Source organism: Mustela lutreola, chromosome 16 (genome assembly GCF_030435805.1).
Source record: "Mustela lutreola isolate mMusLut2 chromosome 16, mMusLut2.pri, whole genome shotgun sequence".
Lineage (NCBI taxonomy): Eukaryota > Metazoa > Chordata > Mammalia > Carnivora > Mustelidae > Mustela > Mustela lutreola.
Genome location: NC_081305.1, coordinates 40,686,401 through 40,708,046, shown reverse-complemented (window position 1 = coordinate 40,708,046; position 21,646 = coordinate 40,686,401). Strand labels below are relative to the sequence as shown.

The 21,646-nt window shown below is 56.4% G+C and overlaps 1 protein-coding gene across 1 annotated transcript; it reads left to right on the top strand.

The window, feature by feature from the left end:
* Window positions 1–6,230: 6,230 nt before the first annotated feature.
* Window positions 6,231–21,443, top strand: SLC7A10 (solute carrier family 7 member 10). The gene is made up of 11 exons (XM_059152487.1): window positions 6,231–6,518; window positions 15,642–15,846; window positions 17,735–17,886; window positions 18,097–18,222; window positions 18,292–18,445; window positions 19,135–19,258; window positions 19,340–19,443; window positions 19,784–19,880; window positions 20,049–20,198; window positions 20,814–20,991; window positions 21,230–21,443. The coding sequence occupies exons 1-11, from the start codon at window positions 6,368–6,370 to the stop codon at window positions 21,358–21,360; spliced, it is 1,572 nt and encodes a 523-aa protein (XP_059008470.1). The 5' UTR covers window positions 6,231–6,367; the 3' UTR covers window positions 21,361–21,443.
* Window positions 21,444–21,646: the final 203 nt, after the last annotated feature.

The window sequence follows — 21,646 nt, the reverse complement described above, 5'->3', positions numbered from 1 at the left end:
AGCAAGAAGGGACAGCCACAATGTCCGGGGCCGGGAACCTCATGTGACAGAGGCAGAGAGAGGTCCCCAAGAGGCGTCATCGAAAAGATGCTTGAGACTGGGACAGGGAGAAGGGAGATCAGGGCGATCAAGGAGAAGCTGAGGTTGCGCAAGAGGATACTGGGCTGGAACACGGAAGCAGAGAGGGGTTGAGGCTGGGACAGCTGTGGGAGCCCTGAGAGGGCTTCAGTGCCCATGAGGAGGAGGCAGAGCAAGAACAGGCTCAGAGACACCCCCCAACACACACACACACACACCAAGCAGATCCTGTCCCACCCGGGGACCCTGCCTGGGACACATCGAATGTCCTATTCTTGTAAAATGAGTGGAACCTACCTACAAAAGTATTGCACAAATCCTTAATATTCTGCTCAACAAATTTTCACTCACTGAGCATATACTTTTATAATCAACACCCAGAAAAAGACGTGGACTGTGACCGGCACCCCAGACCCCCCTTTCTTGCCCCTCCCCCAAGCCCTTACCTCCAAGGGTGACCTCCACCTTAACTTTTAACAACATGCATTGATTTTGCCTGTTTTAGAACTTCCTGCAAATGGCATTACCTCAGAATATAATAACACATTCGGCTTCTTTTGCTCAACATTATATGTCCGAGATTTACGGACGTTGTGACCTGGTAGCCATTTGTTTATCTGTCCATCTGCTCGGTGCCCATTTCCTGTTTCATCTCTTCCGGAAACTGAATGCACTCGGAAGTATTTATCCATTCTATGGATAATGGTTCAACAGGTTTCCAGTCTGGGGCTGCTAGGAAGAGCACAGCCATAAATACTATTGTAGATGACTTTTAGTGCACTTATACATTATTTCCTTTGGGGTATATCCCTGGGAGTGCCTCTTAGCCTGGGCCTTCCAGAAACAGTCTTAGGCAAAAGTTTAGGTGGTGTTTTTTAATTAAGGGATGCATTCACAGGGAATCAAGAGGGAGGGGGAAAGGGAGTGAGGAAGGCAAGAGAGCTGATATGGAGATGAGTTTCAGAGCTGGCCATCACGGGGCCCCAAAAGCATCCCTCTCTGAGCTGGCGGGACCCTCTCACAAGAGACTTTCTAACGAAGGTGATTTGTGACAGTCCATCTGAGACGAACGAGGACTGGGAAGCATTTATCCGCGGGCTCCCATCCGTCATCACCAAAGATTAAGCCCAAGTGTGTTAACTCCCCTGCACTTTGGTTACAAGTTTGTGGGCACTGGGGGAGGTCCTTCGTTATCTCACACCTCAGGGCTCGCAGAGAAGCCCCACGGCATGATGGGAGGAGGCAGGCGGTTGTGCTGGAAATGGGAAACAAAGTAGCAAGGTGAGGAGAGAGGATTGGAGTGGGTACCCACAGGCAACTGATACAGAGGAGAGATGCTGGGCCATGGGCACTTGCAGATACAGCACATGGTGCCGGGCACGAGGGCGCCAATGGACACCCGCCCCTGGCACCATATGGGAGTCCTGCGTTTCTCCACACCCTTGCCAACCCCGGGGCTGAATTTTAAAACCCTCTGGTGAATGTGCAGTGGTAGCTCTTTCTGGTTTTAAGTGGCATTTCCCTGATGACTAATAAGGTTGAGCACCTGTTCAGACCCCTTGGGGATCCTTTTTTTTTTTTTTAATGAAGCACCTACCGACTGCTGATTTGTAGTGACTTTCATATTTTTTAGATACAAGCTCTTTATCAGATCTACGAATTGAAATGACTTCTCTCACATGGGATTTACTTTTCCCTCTTCAATCACGCTTTTTGATTAACAGAAGTTTCTAACGCTAATGGAGTCCAATTCTTTTTTTTTTTTTTTTTTTTTTTTTTTTGCCAGTTGTGCTTTCTGTGCCTATTTAAGAAAGTGAATCTATTCTCTCCCCTATGTCTTCTTTGAGCGGCTTTGTTGTTTTTACCTCTCAGGCACACACTCCACTTGCACAGCCAAGGACTTTGTGTTAGGATGTGGTATAACATAGAGATAAAGGATATTTTTTTTTCCAATATGGATACTTTCTCCATTGTTCGGCAATGTCGGTTCGTGGTGGTACACCAGAGCTGGATGGGTTTAACAATGTCTGCTTGGTGCCACTGGTTGATTTGTTTATCCTTGTACCGTTAACGCAGTTGTTAGTGGTAGTAAGTCCTCCAACTTTGCTCGTCTCCGTATGTATTTTAGAATCAGCCTGTCAAATTTCACCACCCCTCCCCCACTTCCCCAAATCCAAGCAAATAATGGCAAAACCCCTTGGGATGAATGAGTGCTTTGGGTCTCTAGATCAATTCTATAGATTAACTTGAAGAAAACCATCTTAAATTCTAATCCACGAACAGAGTATTCTTCTCAATTAATTTATATGTTTTACAATTTCTCTTGGTGACGTTTTATAGTTTTCTGTGTAGAAATCGTACACATGGGGCACCTGGGTGGCTCAGTGGGTTAAAGCCTCTGCCTTTGGCTCAGGTCATGATCCCAAGGTCCTGAGATCGAGCCCTGCATCCGGCTCTCTGCTCCGTGGGGAGCCTGCTTCCCTTCCTCTCTCTCTGTCTGCCTCTCTGCCTACCTATGATCTCTGTCTGTCAAATAAATAAATAAAAATCTTAAAAAAAAAAAAAAGGAAATCATACACATAATTCACTACATTTGTTTTTAGGTATTTTATTTTTATGCTGTTACAAATTGTATTTTCTAATTATTGTTGGTACAAACAGATACAATTAGTGGGGTGCCTGGGTGGCTCAGTTGGTTGAGCATCTGACTCTTGGTTTTGCCTCAGGTCATGTTCTCATGGGTCATGGGAGGGAACCCCACATGGAACCCTTCATCGGGCTCCACACTCGACAAGGAATCTGTTTGGAATTCTCTCTCTTTCTCTCTCCCTCTGCTACTCCCCCTCTCGTGCTCTCTGTCTCTCTCTTTATGCTGTCTCTCTCTTTTATAAGAGAGATAAATAAATAAATAAATAAATCTTTTTTTTTAAAGAAATGTGTTTTTACCCATTGAACTAGTATCCAGTGACTTTGCTAAATTAACTAATTAACCTTAAATTTACTTGTTTTTTATTTTTTTACCCAATATTGTCATATGTAAGAGATAGTTTTATGTCTTTTTTTTTAAGATTTATTTATTTTGAGGGGCACCTGGGTGGCTCCAGTGGGTTAAAGCCTCTGCCTTCGGTTCAGGTCATGATCCCAGGGTCCTGGGATCTAGCCCCGAGTCAGGCTCTCTGCTCAGCAGGGAACCTGCTTCCTCGTCTCTCTCTGCCTGCCTCTCTGCCTACTTGTGATCTCTGTCTGTCAAATAAATAAAATCTTTAAAAAAAAAAAGATTTATTTATTTTGAGAGACAAAGAGAGTGGGGGGCAGGCAGAAGGAGAGAGAAAGGAAATCTAAAAGAAGACCCCCTGCTGAGTGCGGAGCCCAACACAAGGCTCGATCTCACAACCCTGAGCTGAAATCAAAAGTTGGACAATTTGCCAACTATGCCACACGACAGTTTTATGTCTTCCTTTCCTATTTTCATGTCTTCCTATTTCTTTTCAGATTAGCTTCTTTCCCTTAATAACATGAGCTTACGTTTCTTCTATGTCTTTTCGTAGTTTAACAGCTCATTTCTTCTTAGCACTGAATATTGCTCAACTGTGTGAACAGACCACAGTTTATCCATTCACCTAGTGAAGGGCATCTTGGTTACTTCCAAGTTTGGGCACTTTTGAATATAGCTATTATAAACATCCATACACAGGTTTTTGTTTTCAGTTCCTTTGGGTAAATACCCAGGAGCATGACCATCAGATTGTATGCTAAGAACATGGTTTGTAAAAAACTGCCAAACTATCTTCCAAAGTGGCCATACCATTTTCCGATACCCCCACAAGCAATGAATAAGCATTCCTGTTGCTTCACATACTCACGAGCATGGAGTGTGGTCATTGTTCTAAATTCTGGCAACTGAATGGTGAACCCTTTTACTTCTTTTTCTTGCCTTATTGCACTGGCTAGGACCTCCAGCGCAATTAATGAGTTAACCCTCTGGAAGCTAACGCTCTTCCGCGTGTCCAGTCTCAATGGAAAAGTATGCAACATTTCAGCATCAAAAGTGATGTTACCTGCAGGGTTTGGGGGGTTTCATTTGTTTCCTGCAAGACTTGGGGTTTGGGTAGAAACCTTTATCAGTCTGAGGAAGTTCTCTTGTTTCTAATTTGTTAAGAGTTTTTTGTTTAAATCATGGATGACTGTTTTCTGAATCTATTGAGAAGACGTTATGGTTTTCCTTGCTTTATTCTGTTAATGTGGGGATTAATGATTGAGTACTGGGGAGTACTGATTTAGAGGCAAACCAATCTTGCCAACTTTTTATTCCAATCGGGATTTGCAGATTCTAGTTCAATTCAACTAAAATGTCCTCTTGAACGGTGGGTCTGGACAATAACATGCAAATTCCATCCTACCGGTGCCCTAGAGTCACTCCTTCTCTCCAAACACATATCCCACCTTTCAGGAGCCAGGCTCAAAACCCACAGGCTCCTGGCCGGTGCGTGGGGTTCGGGCCAACCCCTGAACGCACTAGCCCTGGCTGGACGCTCTCCCAGCAGACCCTAGCGTTGCAAAGGCAACCGGGTGGGGAGAGTGGAACCAGGAGGTCGACACCCCAACCCCCCCCACCCCACCCAGCGACACCAGGGCTCTCGGGAGCGCGCCGCCGCCCCCACCCCGCCCCTGCGCGAGGCTCCTTTAAGAAAGCCGCGGCTGAGCGCGTCTCTGGGGCGGGAGGCAGAGGGCGCCAAGAATGCCGGACTCCGACGGGAGCGCTAAGGCTGAAGCTTCGCCGGTGGCCTCCCCCGCCGCGTCCCCCCAGCCCTCCACCCGGGGTCCTCCTGCTCCTTCTCCCCAGATCCCCGCCCCCAACTTCGAAGGTCCCTCGCCCGAGGCCAAACTCCCTGCACCGCCCGGCTCGCACCTCGATGCTCCGCCCGCAACCCCCACCCCAGCCCGGGGGCTGCCCGGAGGCCATCGGAACCAAGCGGGGCCTTCCACCAGCCCGGAGGCCGCGGGCTAGGGCGGCGGGGGGGGGGGGGGGAGATGGGGGCGCCCGGAGCGGCCTCATCCACATGCAGGGGACGGCGCGGCGCGGCGGCCGCCAGGAAAGGACAAAGGCTGTTCCGCCACCAGCCGCACCGTGCCAGGCTCGCCCCGCCCGCCGCCCCGGTGGCCCCCGACGCCGCCCCCCTTGTGTCCGCTTCGCGGGCCGGGGCTGCACAGGCCGGACGGCTTCCGGGAGGAGAAGGCCTCCTTGTGACCCTGCACGCCCGACATCGTCCACCACCTCAGGAGCCACAGCCCCCTTCTCCGTGTCTCCTGGCCAGTTGAGGTGGCCCCGACTCTTTAAGCCGGGCTGGATTGGTCTCTGGCGCAGGCCCCAAGTTCTAGTCCACCAAGCCCCCACTCTCACCTGTGACCCGGCATCTGCAGATGGGACCTGCCTGATGCAGCCCAGAGTGCAGCCTGGACGGGGCGGGGAGATAGGTGGGGGAAGGGTTGGTCAGAACTTCTTCCAGGTCTCCCTAAAGGGCTCTGGATGAGGGTTAGAGGCCAGACTTCTGATGGTGGGTGCTTAGGGTCTCCTGACCCCTCCCAGAGCTTCCTAGACGCTCCCCTCCTAGAGCAATATCTCACACCCCCCCATCACCATCTAGAAGCCAAGGAGGCATCAGAAAGGGTTTGGTTCTGGGCCTTGCCACTTGCTCTGTGATTCTCCTTAAGTTATCTCTGGGCCTCAATTTCCACCTGTAGAATGGACGCAACCTCCACCCTTCCATCAGCCCGCGCGCACTCGGGGGCCCGCGCCAGGATTTAAGAAGTTTGGAAGCGCGGGCGCGCAGAGGGTCCCAGTACACAGACAGCTATTATTCTGGCCAGCTTCCTCAGTCTCCTTGAGGGCAGGGACGGTCTTGACGTTGAGCTCTGCTCCCCCACCCCTACCCCACCCCACGACTAGATGTAACTCAGGCAGTGGGAGGGCCTCTTCTTTAGTTCAGCTAGAAAGTTCTTCCTAGGTCTGCCCCAAGTCCTCTTCTTCCTCCCCAGGCAGGGGGGTGGGGGGCAGTTCCCTTTAAGGGAGGTGGGGGAGGGGGGCTGCCAGCCGGTCCTCCTTCCGCCCCTCCCCGGCCAGGCAGCCTGGGGCCCAGGGCCCGGGCCCCGCGCCAGCGCATGCGCCCGCCTGTGGGCGCTGTCCGGGCTGCGAAGGCGGCGAGCGCCGACAGACGGACGGACCGACGGACCCGCGGCCGGTCGGACAGACTGGGCAGCACAGGGAGCGGGGACGCGGCGGTTGAGCGACATGGCCGGCCACACGCAGCAGCTGAGCGGACGCGGGAACCCTGGCCCTGCACCCTCGCCCTCCCCCGGCCCGGGCCCCGGCCCCGGCCCCTCGGAGCGGGTGGCGCTCAAGAAGGAGATCGGGCTGGTGAGCGCCTGCACGATCATCATCGGTGAGAGGGGCCGCGGCGGGCGGGTGCCTGGGATGGTCGGGCTAAAGGCTCGGGGTGCACTGCTGCCCAAAACAAGGGGCACCCCCGCTCCAGGCGCTCCTATCGATCTGCGACTGTGGGACACGTGAGGGGATGGCCAGAGCACCTATGGGTGTCTCCCCTCAGACAGCGGCAGGAGGGCTTCTTTTTCCCACCTCCCCAGGCCCGCCAAAGTTCTGCACCTGAGGGAGGTGAGGGCCCCATCCACCGCTGGAATTCCCCTGCTGCCTTTATTTTGTTGTGGGTTTCAGCAAGGCAGAATGCTCTTGGTTTTCTCATCTATGAAAGGGAGGTGAGGATAATCCTGCCTTGAGTGCCAGGAGCCCTGTAAGTGTGGGGACTGGATAGGCCAACCCAGGTTAAGGCTCCGGGTTCTGGACCGTGGCTCTAGTCTCCAGGTGCCATGCAATGAGGGTTATTAATTCTTCTAAAGCAGGAGACCCCCAGCCCACTGGACAGGTAGAGCCAGCCCCAAGGGGGAAGAGGTTCAGAGTATATGATTACTGCAGAGTTTGGTGGCAGGACCCTGGGGAGAGGGTGGAGCCATCAGTGACTGGGGATGCCAGTCACTGGTCCACACAGCAAGCCTGCAGAAAAAGCCAACCTGCTTCCTGGGCTGGGATCCCAACAGGCACTCACATCTTCCGGCCTCCTCTTCCCCACTGGAGAATGGGTCCCCCATATGGGGACTTCTGAGTAGCCACAGGACTCAGCGGACAAGGCACAAGTCATGGATGCTGACTCCTCAGGAACTAGGTAACCCAGATCTGTGTCCACTCCGAGGGCCTCAGAGACCCTCCTGGGAGTGGTCGGTTCCATCCCGTGTCCCAGGAGACACAGACTGGGTGGATGGATCTGGGCCTCTTGACTGCTTTATTCTGTTGCGGGCGGGTCTTCCCCTCACCAGCCAGTAGGATCTCCTTGCACACCCACCGCCCACCCACCCTCAGACCCCTGGAGATGGAGAAAGTTGGAGGCTCAGATGGGCGGACAGGGGTCTTCCCCTCTTCCTCTTCTGCCCCTGCACTGGGAGCTCCTGCCCTGGGGCTGGGATCTGGCTCTGGGCCACCCCCACACTCCTAGAACACAGCCCCTGTGCTGGTAGCATCCCTGCTTCACCCACTTGCCCCTGGAATGGAGTCTTCCATTAGCGGCTCCTGCGACCTTCTTGGCGTGGGACATCCCTGCTCCATGATCTGCTGGGAGGAAGGACTGGGTCCAGAGCTTTAGCCAGGATACTAGTTAGAATCTTGCCCTGGCCCACACCCTCTCCAGCATCTGTGCTCCCAGGAACGGGAGGCCCACACATGATGGAAGGACCATGGAGTCAAGAAGCTGGCCATGTCGGAGTCAGCTGCCGTGCCAGCAAGGTGCAGGGAGAGACACAGTTCTTCCGGGGCTGCCTCAGCTAAGCGGCCATCCTTAAGCTGTATTTCTGCTCTGCCTCCTCCCACATCCTATCAGCTTCAGGTCAGGTGGAGGCTGCTGGCTCCTCTCTCCTGCAAGGAGAGCCCCGATGGTGGCGGTGGGGAAGGAGGAGGCTAGCTCCACCATCTCCTGCAGCCCGCGAGACAGACCTGCAAGTCCCAGCTCGGCCCTTGCCGCACCCCCATTCTTCAGCCCATCCCTGCTGTTCCAGGTCCACTGCTCCCTTGACCTCCAGACCTTGAAGTCTGAGCAGGGGTAAGAGGTGGCTTGACCGAGGGCTGCAGACTTGGCAAGGGAACCCAGAAGAACTGACCCCAGCACGGGACACTCAGGGAGCTTCAAAGAATTCCAGCTGGCAAGAGATGGACAAAGGGAGAATGGATGTGGACCAGAGGGGACAGAACATGAGGGAGGAAGCATCTGTGGGCTGAGTAAGGGTCTGCCCAGCCCTTCCCACCTTATGCCCTGGAGTCCCCGCCCCACCCACACACTGTTCCTTTGTTACCAGCTCCTACAGTTGCTCTCTCCAACACTTCAAATAGCCCCTCCCAGAAGGTCCTATAATTCTCTCTCCTTGTACCCTCTGCCCCAGCGTAGGCCGAGGAGTGGGGCTTTCTGGAATGGGATGATTTGGAAGGGCTTTGGGCTGGAGAAAGACTCCACCTGAAGTGTGTTTGGGGCAGCACCTGCTGGCCCCAGCCAGCACACCTGCAGGGAGCCAGCTGAGCGGGGCTCCATAAGACACTGCTGCATCTAATACCTCTTCTGAAAAACACCTCTTATTACATTATGAAATCATGTTCTCCCTTTATCCTATTTGATTCTCATGCCCACCTTGCAAGGTAGGAGTGTTTATACCCATTCTACAGACATAGAAACTGAGGCTGGAAGTTAAATGGCACTTCTGCAAGCAGTAGACCTTGGGATTTGGAACCAGATTTGGAACCAATCTTCCAATTCAGTGCCCTTCCCCATACTGTTCTGGTGCTGGCCAAAATTGGGGCCAGGTTCAAAGCCTTCAGTGGGGGAGGGTTGGGATTGACCCAGCTCCCCAGTTCCCATGGATGGATGAACAAACAAAGGGACAAAGGAATCTCCCTGACTTCCCACCCCCGCCTAGGGCTGTATGTACAGAATCTCTTGTCCTGCAGGGCCCCCAGCCAGCGCCTTCTCCCAATCCACATCTAAGGAATGGGGGTGCCCAGGTCCAGCAGAGTGAGAATCACCCTGGATCTGCTGACCAGGCTGCTCCATCCTCCACTCTCTCCTTTTAACTCAGGGATCCCACCTATGCTGGTCTTCATGTGTCAGGCTCAGGTATGTTCAGGGACTCAGAGGTGAACCCGATCTCCTTAGACGACAATCCCTGCTCCTCCAAGGATGGGCAGGCCCCTCTCTGTTGTCTCCAGGCCTGGAGGTGGCTGGGCTGCTCAAAGGTTGGCTCTCTCCACAAGCTCGGCCCCTCCTCATAGAAAGACCCTGTCTGTGTCTCCCAGCCCTGATCTACAGATGAGGAAACAGACTGAGGCGGCAGCCAGCCCAGAGGCAGAGGCCCTCGGTGTTGGGGACCGAGGCTGCTCTGGCTGCAAGGAGGGGACCTGCCAGCACTGGACACACTCATTCATCGATTCAACAATTAGGTACAGAACAGGGCCAGGCACTGTTCTAGGTGCTAGAGACACAGCAGGGAAGAAGACAGACAAACATTCTGTCCCCTCAGAGCTGATGTTCCAGCATGAAAGTCGAAGAGTAAATGACGAGCAGCCACATGTTTAGCCAATGGGTGATGATCCGTGCTAAGGTGAAAAATAATAAGGTGGGGGTGGGGAGGATAGTGGGGAGGAAATGAGTCAGGAGCGGGATGGGGCCCAGTTGGTGTGCGCTTTGCCAATTGCAGTGAGAAATGTGTCTCTTTGCAAGGTGGGGGAGGGCTTTGAGCAAAAGAGGGTGGGATTGGACGGGATCAAATAGGATGGCATGAGGCGACATGGGATGGGGTAGATGGAATGGGATAGGATAGAATAGAAATATAGGATGGGATAGGACAGAATAGGATGGGGTAGGATGGACGGGATGGATAGGATAGGATACGGGGATGGAATGGGGTAGGATGGAATGGGATGGCATGGGGTGGGAAGGGATAGGATGTAACAGGGTATAGGATGGGATGGGATGGGATGGGACAGGATGGGATGGGATGGGGTGGATGGGGTAGGATATGGGATGGCATGGGGTAGGATGGGATGGGATGGGACAGGATGGGGTGGATGAGATGGAATTAGATGAATGGAATGGGATGGGGCAGGCTATAGGATGAGATGGAAGGATGGGCTGGGACAAGATGGACAGAATAGGATATTTGGGATTGGATCAAGGATGGCATGGGATAGGCTATGGGATGGGATCGGATAGGATAGGATGGCGCCCACCATAGAGAAGAAGCTGTGGGCAGCAATGGTAGAAGCAGGAAGCCTGGTCAAGAGTGTACCTGAGTCCCTTGTGTAAGAGATGATGACGGTTGAGAGCAGGGTGGCCGCGAGGAGGTGCTGAGGGGAGGTTCAGTTCTGGGTGTGTTTGGAAGACACAGCCAAAGGATTTATAATGAACTGGGTGTGAGGTGTGGGAGAAAGAGAAGAACCGGGGGCGACCCCAGGTTTGGGCCCGAGCCTCTGGAAGCCCGGTTTGCTGTTTATCGGTCCAGAATGAAGGAGAGGAGTAGGTCTTGGGAGCAGGGGGTTGAAAGTCGGGGATCTCATTGCAAACATGTGAAACTCGCAGTGCTGTTTGCTGAGTAATTAGCTGTACCCAGGTTTAGTTCAGGGAAGAGGTCCATGGTAGGCATATCAATTTGGGAGTTGCCAACAGAAGCTGGGGGTACTGGTGGAGGCCTCGAAGGAAGGGTGTGTGGAAGGAAAGGGGTAGAGGCCCCAGGACTGCGCCACGGGCACTCAACGTCTAGAAGTCAGGAAAGAGAAGGACCAGCAGAAACATCCAGAAGGAGCAGCCCGCAAGGTGGGAGAATGGGCCGGAGGCTGAGTGTGGAGGAAGGGCTTTACCTGCCAAATACCACTATGAAGCGAGCAAGATGTGCTCTGGGGGTGGACGGTTGGGTCCAGCGGAGTGGAGCTCATCGATGACCTTGACCCAGCCTGGAGACTGGGCACAGGCGAAATTTGCTTAGCGGGCCCGGCTGGGCCGAGCCAGGCCGAGCCAGGCCGAACAAGCTCCACACTTCTGCTCATCCTTCTCTTGAAAGGAAAGTGGGTTAGGCCGGAGGTGCCCGCGGGCCAATTGGCAATTCCAGACGTGTCCTGGAGGCATCCCCACTCACCTCCCTGGAGTTCTGCCAACACCCTCAAAGGGCACTTCTCTCTCCTCAAAGGGATGCCCAACACTTGCTCATTAAGGACACACGTGTGTTTGGGGGAACAGCAGGGCCCCCAAAGCAGAGCTCTGGCCATTGACCCCAGCATGTTTGAGGTCCCTGGGGGAATCCAGCTTCCAAAGGCCAGATTGGGTGGCCTGGGGTTTCTCCAAGCTAGAAGACAATAGTGAGATTAATAAGTACTTCCAGGGGCCTCTGATGAGCAAGGCAGAGTGGGAGCGCACCCCCTCACTGCCTCCTCTCCCCACTTCACAGATAAGAACACTCCAAGAGGCCAAGTATCTTGTCCACAGCACCCCAACCCCTGCCCCCACCACGAGGTATCTGGGATTCAAACCCAGATCTAGGGATCCTCAATTAGCACCATGGTCTGTGGCCTTGGGGACCTACTGATGGGAATGTAGAGCTTTTTCCCAGAGGCCTCATGGGTCATCCCCTAATGAGAAGGTGCTGGGACTCGTTGCCCAGAGCAGAGGAAGGAGGCCTGGCCTATGGCCAGCCCCTGATCAGACCCGAGAGCCCTAGAGCTATTCTGTCTCGGGCCAACAGGCCAATGTGACAGGAAGAATCCCCATTGTGGGCCTGCTAGCTAAAAGAGGCACAGCTAGGCGAGGCGTATGTAGATGACTTAGGCCTTGTGGGTTCTCTGTCCTCTGGGGCTGGGGGGGCTCCGACTCCTCATTACAGCAGGCCGGGGCCCATGCAAGGTGGCCAGTGAAGAATCCCTTCCTCACCATCCTCTCGATACCATGGTGGTGGGCCAAGGTGGGAGGTCACTGAGGGCTTCCTGGAGGTGGCGCAGCGTCTGGGAATCCAGTGAGCTGAGGAGAGTTCTGCCACCATGTGGGACAGGGGCCCGTAAGCAGACTGTGTTTCCTTAGGCCTTCCGCAGATGTGCAGAAAATATCTGCCCTGTCCAGCGGGGTGTCCACCAAAGTCAGGGTTGAACCAGCCCTCTGCTGCCCCCTAGCTCAGTGGCCCTACCTAGCAAATGGGGAAACTGAGGCCCAGAAGGGCAGCGCTGGCCTGAGATCACATAGCTGACTCCCCAAAGTGTTTCTAGCGATGAGGGGTTGTGCCAGCAGCCTGGCCTGCCAAGACCTCCCTGCCCACCCCAAATCAGACTGCACTTTGCCCCCATCCACACCCAGGGCAGCTGGCTCCTTCCACCACCGTGACCTCCACCGTCTACCCTGTGACCTCCACGGTCAGCCCCTGCGTCCCAGAAATAGGTCAGCACACACCGCAACAGCCAGGAGAACAATGGCCCTTTCTTCGTTCCTCTGTGGAGCCGACTAAGCCCCATCAGGCCAAACATCTTAAATGTGATAAAAACCACCCAGTGTGGTCTGAGGGGAGAGGGATGGGAGGGGACTGGGGGGGCCTCCTGGTGGGGACTCACCTCCTTACCCACCTGTGTGGGAACTCTGGCCCTGCAGGGACCACAGAGCAGCTATGCCACTGGGTGAATGGGACCGCAGAGGCCTTGAAACCTGCATTTCTCCAGCCCGCTGCCCTCAGACACCTGACTGGGCGCTCAGTAGTATCTCACAGCCCATCCCATGTTCCCTGGTTCCTGCCCCTCCTCTTCTCCAAGAGCAGGTTCCCCGAAGAGCTGGGCTTTTCCACTGCTGTGTCCTGAATCCAACAAGGCTGATTCCGCTGGACTTGAGCATGAGGGCTGAGAAGGGAGGCCTGAGCCCACAACCACTGGGAGGGCTGGACAGCCCCCCCCCCACCCTGCCATAACCCTTACAGCTCCGTGGTCCCTCCTCCAGGCCTCCTATAATCATTCAGATGCTGGAGGTCCCCACACCTGTCCCCAGTGTCCTCGTCCTGCTCTCTGACACTCACCCAAGCTCATGGCCCCTGTGGCTCCTTGCAGAGCCCCACTCAGGCCACGTGGTCCCCAGAGAGGCCAATGGACCTCAGTGGGGTCTTCTGCCACCTTCCAGCACAAACCTGGGGAGGATGCCAGAAGCTGTCCAGGCCCAGAAGGAGAGGCCCCCAAGGACCTCAGAGACACCAACTGGCACACATGTTCCTTTCAGTCACATGGGCCTGCACTATAGGCCAAGGCCATGTGTCCACACAATCACAATCCCCCGACCCATCCCCCAAGTGCCAGCATTGGAGTCTCCAGCCCCTGGACACAGGCTAGTGACACGTCCCTTTCAGACCCCAACCTGGGAGGACAGGATGCTAGATGTGGCTTTCCCAAGGGCTAAGCCCATGAGGCCCCGCCATGCTGAGCTCTAGAGAGGGCCGGGGTCCCCATGGGCTGGGTTGCTCGGGTCCCTGGATGCCCCCAGCCTGAATGCACCCAGCTCCTTCCAAGGCCACCCAGCCCCCGCTGGCTTCCAACCTCACTGGCATTTGGCAAATCCCACTGCACCAGGCCCTGAGAACAGAGGCTGTGCTGCTGGATAGAGCGAACTCAAAGACCCTTTAGAAAGCGGAGCCAGGCCCCAGCCCCTCAGGGTAGATAAGGGAGGTGGCCCCTCTCCCACTGGAAGCAGGCTGACGGCTCAGCTTACCTCTGGGGGCTGAGGGACAGAAATTCTTTGGTCCTTATCTGGATGTATTTAGGGCTCCTGGGATGTGACTAGAAAACCAAGTGGGGCACCGTGGCCGTCCTGACTGGAAATCTGTGTCGGCCGGGGGTGGGGTGGGGGTAGCACCGTGGACAAGGAATGCATGCAGATTGGCAGCCACAGCCGTGTCCTTGGCCAGGCCCGCCTGTGGGCCTGGCAGGTGGAGTAGGCAGGCTCTGCCTCGATGGGTGTACATTCTCCCAGTGGACCTGGCAGGTGGGGTCATCCTGTCCAGGGACAGAGCGTCAGCTCCTAGTAGTGTTGCTCTTTTATTCATGGGGCCTGGGCATTCTGGGGTCATTTCCACTTGGGCAGGTCCTCGTGCAAACCACCAACGATGAGACCTCATTTGTGTGCACAGAGGGTGAGGCCCAGGTCCCCCAGAGCATTGCCCTTTTTACCCTAACTGCCAGGGAGCTCACAGCTCAGTGGGCACTCAGTCTTGCTCACCGTGAGAACCTGCTCTGCAGACCATGGCTTGGCCCTCTGAGCATTCAGACTGAGCATCCCCAGATGCTGCGGGTCAATGGAGTACCCCCAATACATGTCACAGTCCGCAAGACGCTGAGTCAGCCCAAGGACAGGGCAGGCCTCCGGTGACCCTGGCAGACTCCCTTCACGTGTGAGCCTCAGAGGCTGTGACCGCCCCCCTCCTCCTCTTTGCAGTGCCTCTTTAGGAGAGCGGAGCAGAGACGGCTGCCCCCACTTCACAGATGGGAAAATCAGTCTTTCAGGTTAGGACTTCGGTGCCACTTTGGGCATCGGGCCATCCGTGCACCCATTCAGTTTACTCGACAGATGTGTAGTGAGCACCTCCTATGTGCTGGGGGTTGGAGGTGAGTGAGACCAGGTGCAGCAACAGATGCACCCACAATCACGCCAAGATGCCGAGTACGTCTGGGTCCAGCTGTGAATGAGCGGATGGCTTCCTATATGATATCTTGCCGAAGCCTCACAGAAACCTCTCGTACAGATAGATCTTGAGAGGTGACCTGAGCCCCAGCTGAGGTTTCCCACTGTGGTGCTGGGATTAGAGCATCGACTCCTCTCTGCATCCACCGGGCTGTCTCAAGGGGAGAGGCAGTCTTAACCGGACCCTGGGCTGGCTGCGTCTCTGTCAGCCTGCCATTGCCATCCTTCCGTGATGGCTGTTGACCTTCCCCAGCTGTATACACGCACTCGTTCCTGTCTCTCTCCCTCACCCCACCGGCCCTTGCCCAGGACTGGAAATATGTCAGCAGTGCCAGGAAACCAGGTCTCTTCAGCATCTATGTCTGCAGTCTGAGTCCTAGGTCAGGGAGGAGTCCAGCAAGCGGGTCCTCGAGCTGCTGAGCCCCCTCCCTCATGCTTGCCCACCTGCTGGGAGGAAGCGGGGGCAGACAGAGGAACAAGAGCAGGACTCATGTCCTGAACTGGGTGGATGAGGTGCCTCTTCCCATGCCAGGGTGTGGGGAAGGGGAGATAATGAGCCCAGATGGGATTAGATGGGATTTGCAGGGTCTGAGGCCCCTAGTGGCATCCACAGGCCTATAGGCCCAACTTCCCTCTCCTCCTCCTCCTCCTCCTCCAGGGAGCAGCCTGGGTTTCCTTTCTCATTGTAGCATCTGGGGGCCTGAGAAGGCTGGGCTGTCTAAGGGGATCCCAGACCTGATGCCTCCCCATCTCTCCCCACCCCAGGAAACATCATTGGCTCGGGCATCTTCATCTCCCCCAAGGGGGTCCTGGAGCACTCAGGCTCTGTGGGTCTGGCCCTCTTCGTCTGGGTCCTAGGTGGAGGCGTCACTGCCCTGGGCTCCCTCTGCTACGCGGAGCTGGGAGTCGCCATCCCCAAGTCTGGTGGGGACTATGCCTATGTCACTGAGATCTTCGGGGGCCTGGCTGGGTGAGTGTGGGGCACCAGCGGGGTTGGTGGGGGAGGGGATGACAATCTGGAATGGAGGGTCACTTGGGCCCTGGACTTCAGTTTCTTCTTTTTCTCACATCTCAGGGAGATCATGGGATGCATAGAGGAAAAGGGTGGGGGTGTTGCGCAGCCTTCCAACGCCAGAATGGGCTGGACACTCCAGCTGGCCCCTTGACTTCTCTGTGCTTCCTTCTAAATGTTTCTTGAAGCCTACTCCCCACCTGGGTGATTCTCGCAACAAAGGAAGGGCGGCCTTGATTTTAGTCAACCCACATGTGTGTGGGGGTGCATATAATTCCTACCAGCGCCCTGCAAGAGGGCCCCTTTAAATAGCCCCACCCCCACATTCTTTTATTCACCGATCAACATTAGCTGAGCATCTACTGTGTGCTGGGGACTAAAGATAAAAGGATCTATCCCTGTTCTCAAATTGTTCACAGGGCAGAAGGGAGAAAGCCCCTCTGTACTTGGGGAAGACCTAGAGAATTCTTGCTCTGTGGTGTGTGTGAGGGGCAGTGGCCCAGTGGCCAAAAGAATGGGATATCATCACCTAGTGAAGGCTTCTGGGAAAAACAACATTCACATCAGGGCTTAGAGGGCGAGCCTGATGCCTCTGGTATGGCCAGAGGCAGATCAGATCCACGGCAAGTGCTAGGGTTTGGAGGCCCTGGGGCTGCCTAGAGGTATTGCAATTAACCCCCTGAGCCATGCCGAGGGCCTGAATAAAGGTATAGGAAGATTCCAGAATCATCCAGAAGGACATGATAGCCAGGGTGGCCTGAGGGGGGGGGGGAGGTGACAGCCACTTTCCCACTAGACGGACTCCATGGGAGGGAAAGTTTTGGGGTTGGGCTCCCATGCTGGTGGGGTCTGTGGCATATCTGGGGAGATGGTCTAGTCCGGTCTGGGCAGGAGGGTGTCTGGAGCTCAAAGGAAAAGTCTAGGCTAGAGTATCCAAAATTTGGTTCTGGGGAATGTGGTACGGGGCCTTAAAGGGGTAGCGGTAGATGGGGTTTCAGGGTGTGTCCATGGGTGCTCTGCTCTGGAGAGAGGGTCCTCAAAGGGGACTGGGACCTGAGAAAGCAGAAAAATTGGGCTGTGTGGTTAAGAGAATACTCAAGAAGTAGGAGCGGGGGAGGGCCCAAGGCCCAGCCCCGGGGGGCCTGTCTTCTAAGGCTGACAGAAGGGAGCAAGGGGTGGGCCCCCAAGTAAAGGAGAGGACCAAGAGGAATCTACCAAGCCCGGTGGTCCAGGGGTCACTGTGTCCCTGGATGCGGCAGTCCCCATCCTTAGGGTCTAGGAACATCCCCACAGACAGGTCCTCCCGAGGATGCAGGCAGAGCCCCTGGGAAGAGGTTGGGCCTCACAACATTGAGCAGAACCCGGGCTCGCATGTGGGTACCCCACAGTGACAATATTTGGGCAAAAGGGACATAAATCGCTCCCTAACCCCTGCCAGGGCTCCTCACGAGGTCTTATCCCCCAGGGGCCACAGCTCAGAGCCAGTTACCTGCAGCCATGGGCTCTGCTGAGAGACCCCACTGGGACCATAACCCAAGGTCCCGGGACAGCCCGCCCCAGCTCAGGAAACAACCCGTGGCCACAGCTCATACGCTATTAGAAAGGTGGCTGCTTGACCAGTCCTTTTCGACACCTGCCCAAGGGCAACCTGGAGCTCTTTAACCATGCTGAATGTCATCTCTGTTGCAAAAGTCCATTCTTAGAACAGAATCGGCCCTGCCTTCCCTGGCGCATGGCGCACCCTCGCCAGCCCCAGGTGCCGCGGCCTGAGGGGCAGCCCCCACCTGGGCTGGCTTGGCTGGGAGGGCGCTGCTGCCTCTGCCAGTGGGGCCCTCCCTCGTTCCAGCTTCCTGCTGCTCTGGAGCGCAGTCCTCATCATGTACCCAACCAGCCTGGCTGTCATCTCCATGACCTTCTCCAACTACGTGCTGCAGCCCGTGTTCCCCAACTGCATCCCCCCCGCCGCCGCCTCCCGCGCACTCTCCATGGCCTGCCTGAGTGAGTGCCTGCTCTGGGCCCGTGCCCTGCTCCCTGCTCGCTGATGTGGGAGGGCTGTGCATGTGCGGGAGGGGAGCATCCCTCCACCTGCCGGCCCCCTGGGAGCTCAGCCTCAGGGGGTGGGCTGCTGGGGGTGGGTGGGCTGCCGCTCTCCTGCAGCCTGGGCCAAACTTGGCCATGGCCCACCGCCCTCTCTCCCTTCCTCCCCAGTGCTCCTGACCTGGGTGAACAGCTCCAGCGTGCGCTGGGCCACACGCATCCAGGACATCTTCACCGGCGGGAAGCTGCTGGCCCTGTCCCTTATCATTGGCGTGGGCTTTGTCCAGATCTTCCAAGGTAGGGCCGGGGTGGGGCCGTGGACAGGGCTGCGGCGACAACACTGATCCCTGACCTCTGGACCCCCAGGACACTTCGAGGAGCTGAGGCCCAGCAATGCCTTTGACTTCTGGATGACGCCCTCTGTGGGTCACCTGGCCCTGGCCTTCCTCCAGGGCTCCTTTGCGTTCAGCGGCTGGAACTTCCTCAACTACGTCACTGAGGAGCTGGTTGACCCTCGAAAGTGAGTGGGATGCCCAGCCGAGCCCTGGGAAGGGGAGGGGTGCAGCGGTGGGAGAGACAGCCTCCCTGCACAGGTCCACTGCCTCCGGGGGCCCCGTCTGGTCATCCGCCTGACTGTGCTGCTGTTGGGACACCAGTGCTCCCTGCGAGGCTGTGGGCGGGCCATGGCCTCTTGCTGTCAATGCATCCAGCCATCAGCATTTGGCCAAAATTTATACGTGTGCCCACGACATGCCCTATGGATGAAGCCAATGGCTCCCTCTGATGCTTAGCCAGGGATCCCAACAGTGAACTGCTGGGAGCTGGGGCTGGGGCTGATAGGGCGTTCCAGGGGGGGCAGATCTATGCACGGGACTCTAGGGGCACTTTGCAAGGATTTTTAAGGATTTTCAAGGCTGAGTTTGGCTGTGTGCAATTTTCTCTTTGTGTATTGACAGTAGAGGTGCCCCTCGGGGTTTGATGTGGCCCTCCCCCCAATCAGTCCCTCCTCCCACCTGCCTGTGCCCAGGCTGGAGCTGGGGGGCAGCAGGGGGACAGTAGTGCTGCCCCTTCCCTGTCCCAAGGTCCCCAGCAGACCCGGACCCTGGAGATAGAGACTCCGACTGCTCCCTTGCTGGGTCCTCTGGGTCCCACCTCACAGCCCCCCCACCCACCGGTACTGACGCTGACATACTGCCCCGCTGCCCCCAGGAACCTACCCCGTGCCATTGTCATCTCCATCCCGCTGGTGACCTTTGTGTACACCTTCACCAACATTGCCTACTTCACTGCCATGTCCCCCCAGGAGCTGCTGGTCTCTAACGCGGTGGCCGTGGTGAGTGGGGTCCCACTTGTGCCTGGCTCCCGCCCACCCCACCCTGCCTCACGCATCCCCTCTTCTTCTGTGCCCACTCAGACCTTCGGGGAGAAGCTGCTGGGCTACTTTTCTTGGGTCATGCCCGTCTCCGTGGCACTTTCCACTTTTGGAGGGATCAATGGCTACCTGTTCACCTCCTCCAGGTGACTGGATTGGGGAGGGGCTCTGTCAAGGTGAGGCAAGGCAGGTGCGTGCGATCCGTGCCAGGGGCCAGAGGGAGTCAAATCCTGCCTGGTGGGTCTCATGTGAAGCTGGGATGATGAACTCCCCAGTTACAGGAGTCAGACCCCAACTCTGAGGTCCAGAAAGCAAAAGGGAGGTGGGGCAAGACAGGGAAGAACTGCCCTGTGGGGCTGCCGGGGCCCAGAGCAGGGGTCAGAGGCGACAACTCAAGAGGGACATCACGTCTGGAGCAGAGGTCCAGGATCTGGTTGGTAGGAGGCCCGTGGCCGGACTCACGGCCGCCACCCATCTCTGTCCCAGACTGTGCTTCTCGGGGGCCCGAGAGGGACACCTGCCCAGCCTGCTGGCCATGATCCATGTCCGACACTGCACCCCCATCCCTGCCCTCCTCGTCTGTGTAAGTTGTGAGGTCACGGCTGGCCGGGAGGGGAGCCGGGGCCACCCAGCAATGTGGGGAATGGTGGGGATTTGTCTCGGCCCTAGGGGGCAGCCCACAGAGGCAGCGGGGAAGGCCGGGGCTGATGGAGGCAGGTGAGAGACCACGCTCAGCCCGGTCCTCTCCCAGTGCGGGGCCACAGCGGTCATCATGCTTGTGGGAGACACGTACACGCTCATCAACTACGTGTCCTTCATCAACTACCTCTGCTACGGCGTCACCATCCTGGGCCTTCTCGTGCTGCGCTGGAGGCGGCCGGCGTTGCACAGGCCCATCAAGGTGAGGTCCGGGAGTGGGGCCGGGCTGGCACATGTGGTCCAAGCCCCACAGTCATTTGTGCTCGGGGCGGGGGGGAGGGGGGCAGGGGAGGACAACGACTAGGATTCGAGTTTTAGCCATGTGCCCGGCCCTGCTCAGGCTGTGTGTGCACTGATATATTCAGCACCCCCAACAGCCCCACAAGGGGTTGCTGGGTGCACTCTGAGCTTCCAGACGGGAAAGTCAGGCTTGGGTGCTTGCTCCCGGTCACACGGAACCCCAGGAGCACGCACAGGACGGGAGACAGGAGAGCCTAACTCAAGCTGAGTGTACATACTCTGTGTGCGTATAAATCCTGGAGCCAGACAAGGGCTCAGTGCCTAAAAAAGGTGACACACCAAAAAAGACAGAGACGTCCAGCCAAATGCAAACAGCCAGGGACACATGGTTGCTGTGTGCAGCTCAGGGCCACAGAAACTTCAACAAATCCTCAACCGTTTGGCACCCTGGCCATCCCCTGAGGTGGCTTCTAGCTTGTTGGGCTACAGGGGGAGCCCTCACGCCCCAGTGGGTGGGAAGCATGTGGGACCCCCCGGGGTGGGGGTGCCATGGGCAGTCCGGCTGGCTCTCCCCCAGGTGAACCTCCTGGTCCCCATGGCGTACTTGGTTTTCTGGGCATTCCTGCTGGTCTTCAGCTTCATCTCAGAGCCCATGGTGTGTGGGGTCGGCGTGATCATCATCCTCACAGGAGTGCCTGTTTTCTTCCTGGGGGTGTTCTGGAAAAGCAAACCAAAGTGTGTGCACAGACTCACAGGTGAGCCCGGCAGCCTCCCCAAGGCGGTGGGAGCCAGGGATGCGACCCTCTTAGGGGCTGGCCCTGGAGCAGGACCCCGCTCCGGCAGCTGTGGTGGTAACAGGATCCAGCCACCACCGGAAGTCTCCCCAAGAGGTGACCCCAGAGTCCAGGATCCGCCTGATGGGAGCAGCTCCCTGAAGACCCCTGCCCCACAGAGTCAGACCCAAAGTCTATCTGTTTGTCCATCTGTCCTCAGAGTCCATGACACGCTGGGGCCAGGAGCTGTGTTTCGTGGTCTACCCCCAGGGTGCCCCCGAGGAGGAGGAAAATGGCCCCTGCCAGTCGCCCCCACTGCCCACCACGGACAAGCCTTTGAAGACACAGTGAGACATTCGCGGAGCCTGAAGCAGCTGTTTCTGTTTACATGTTGTTTATTGAGGAAGTGTTTTTGCAAAATAATTTTTTTTTTTTGGATTTTTGTTTTGTTCTGTTTTGTTTTGTCCTGGAAAAAAAAAAAGAGAGAGAGAGAGAGAGAGAAAGAGAGAGAGAGATCCGACACTTGGAGGCCTAGGCTGAGGGAGCCCTGCAGATGTGCGCTGGGCTCCCTGTCGGCACTGCCCCACTGGCTTCTCCTGCAAAGGTCTATGAATAAAACAGGGCTGGTGGGTGGTGT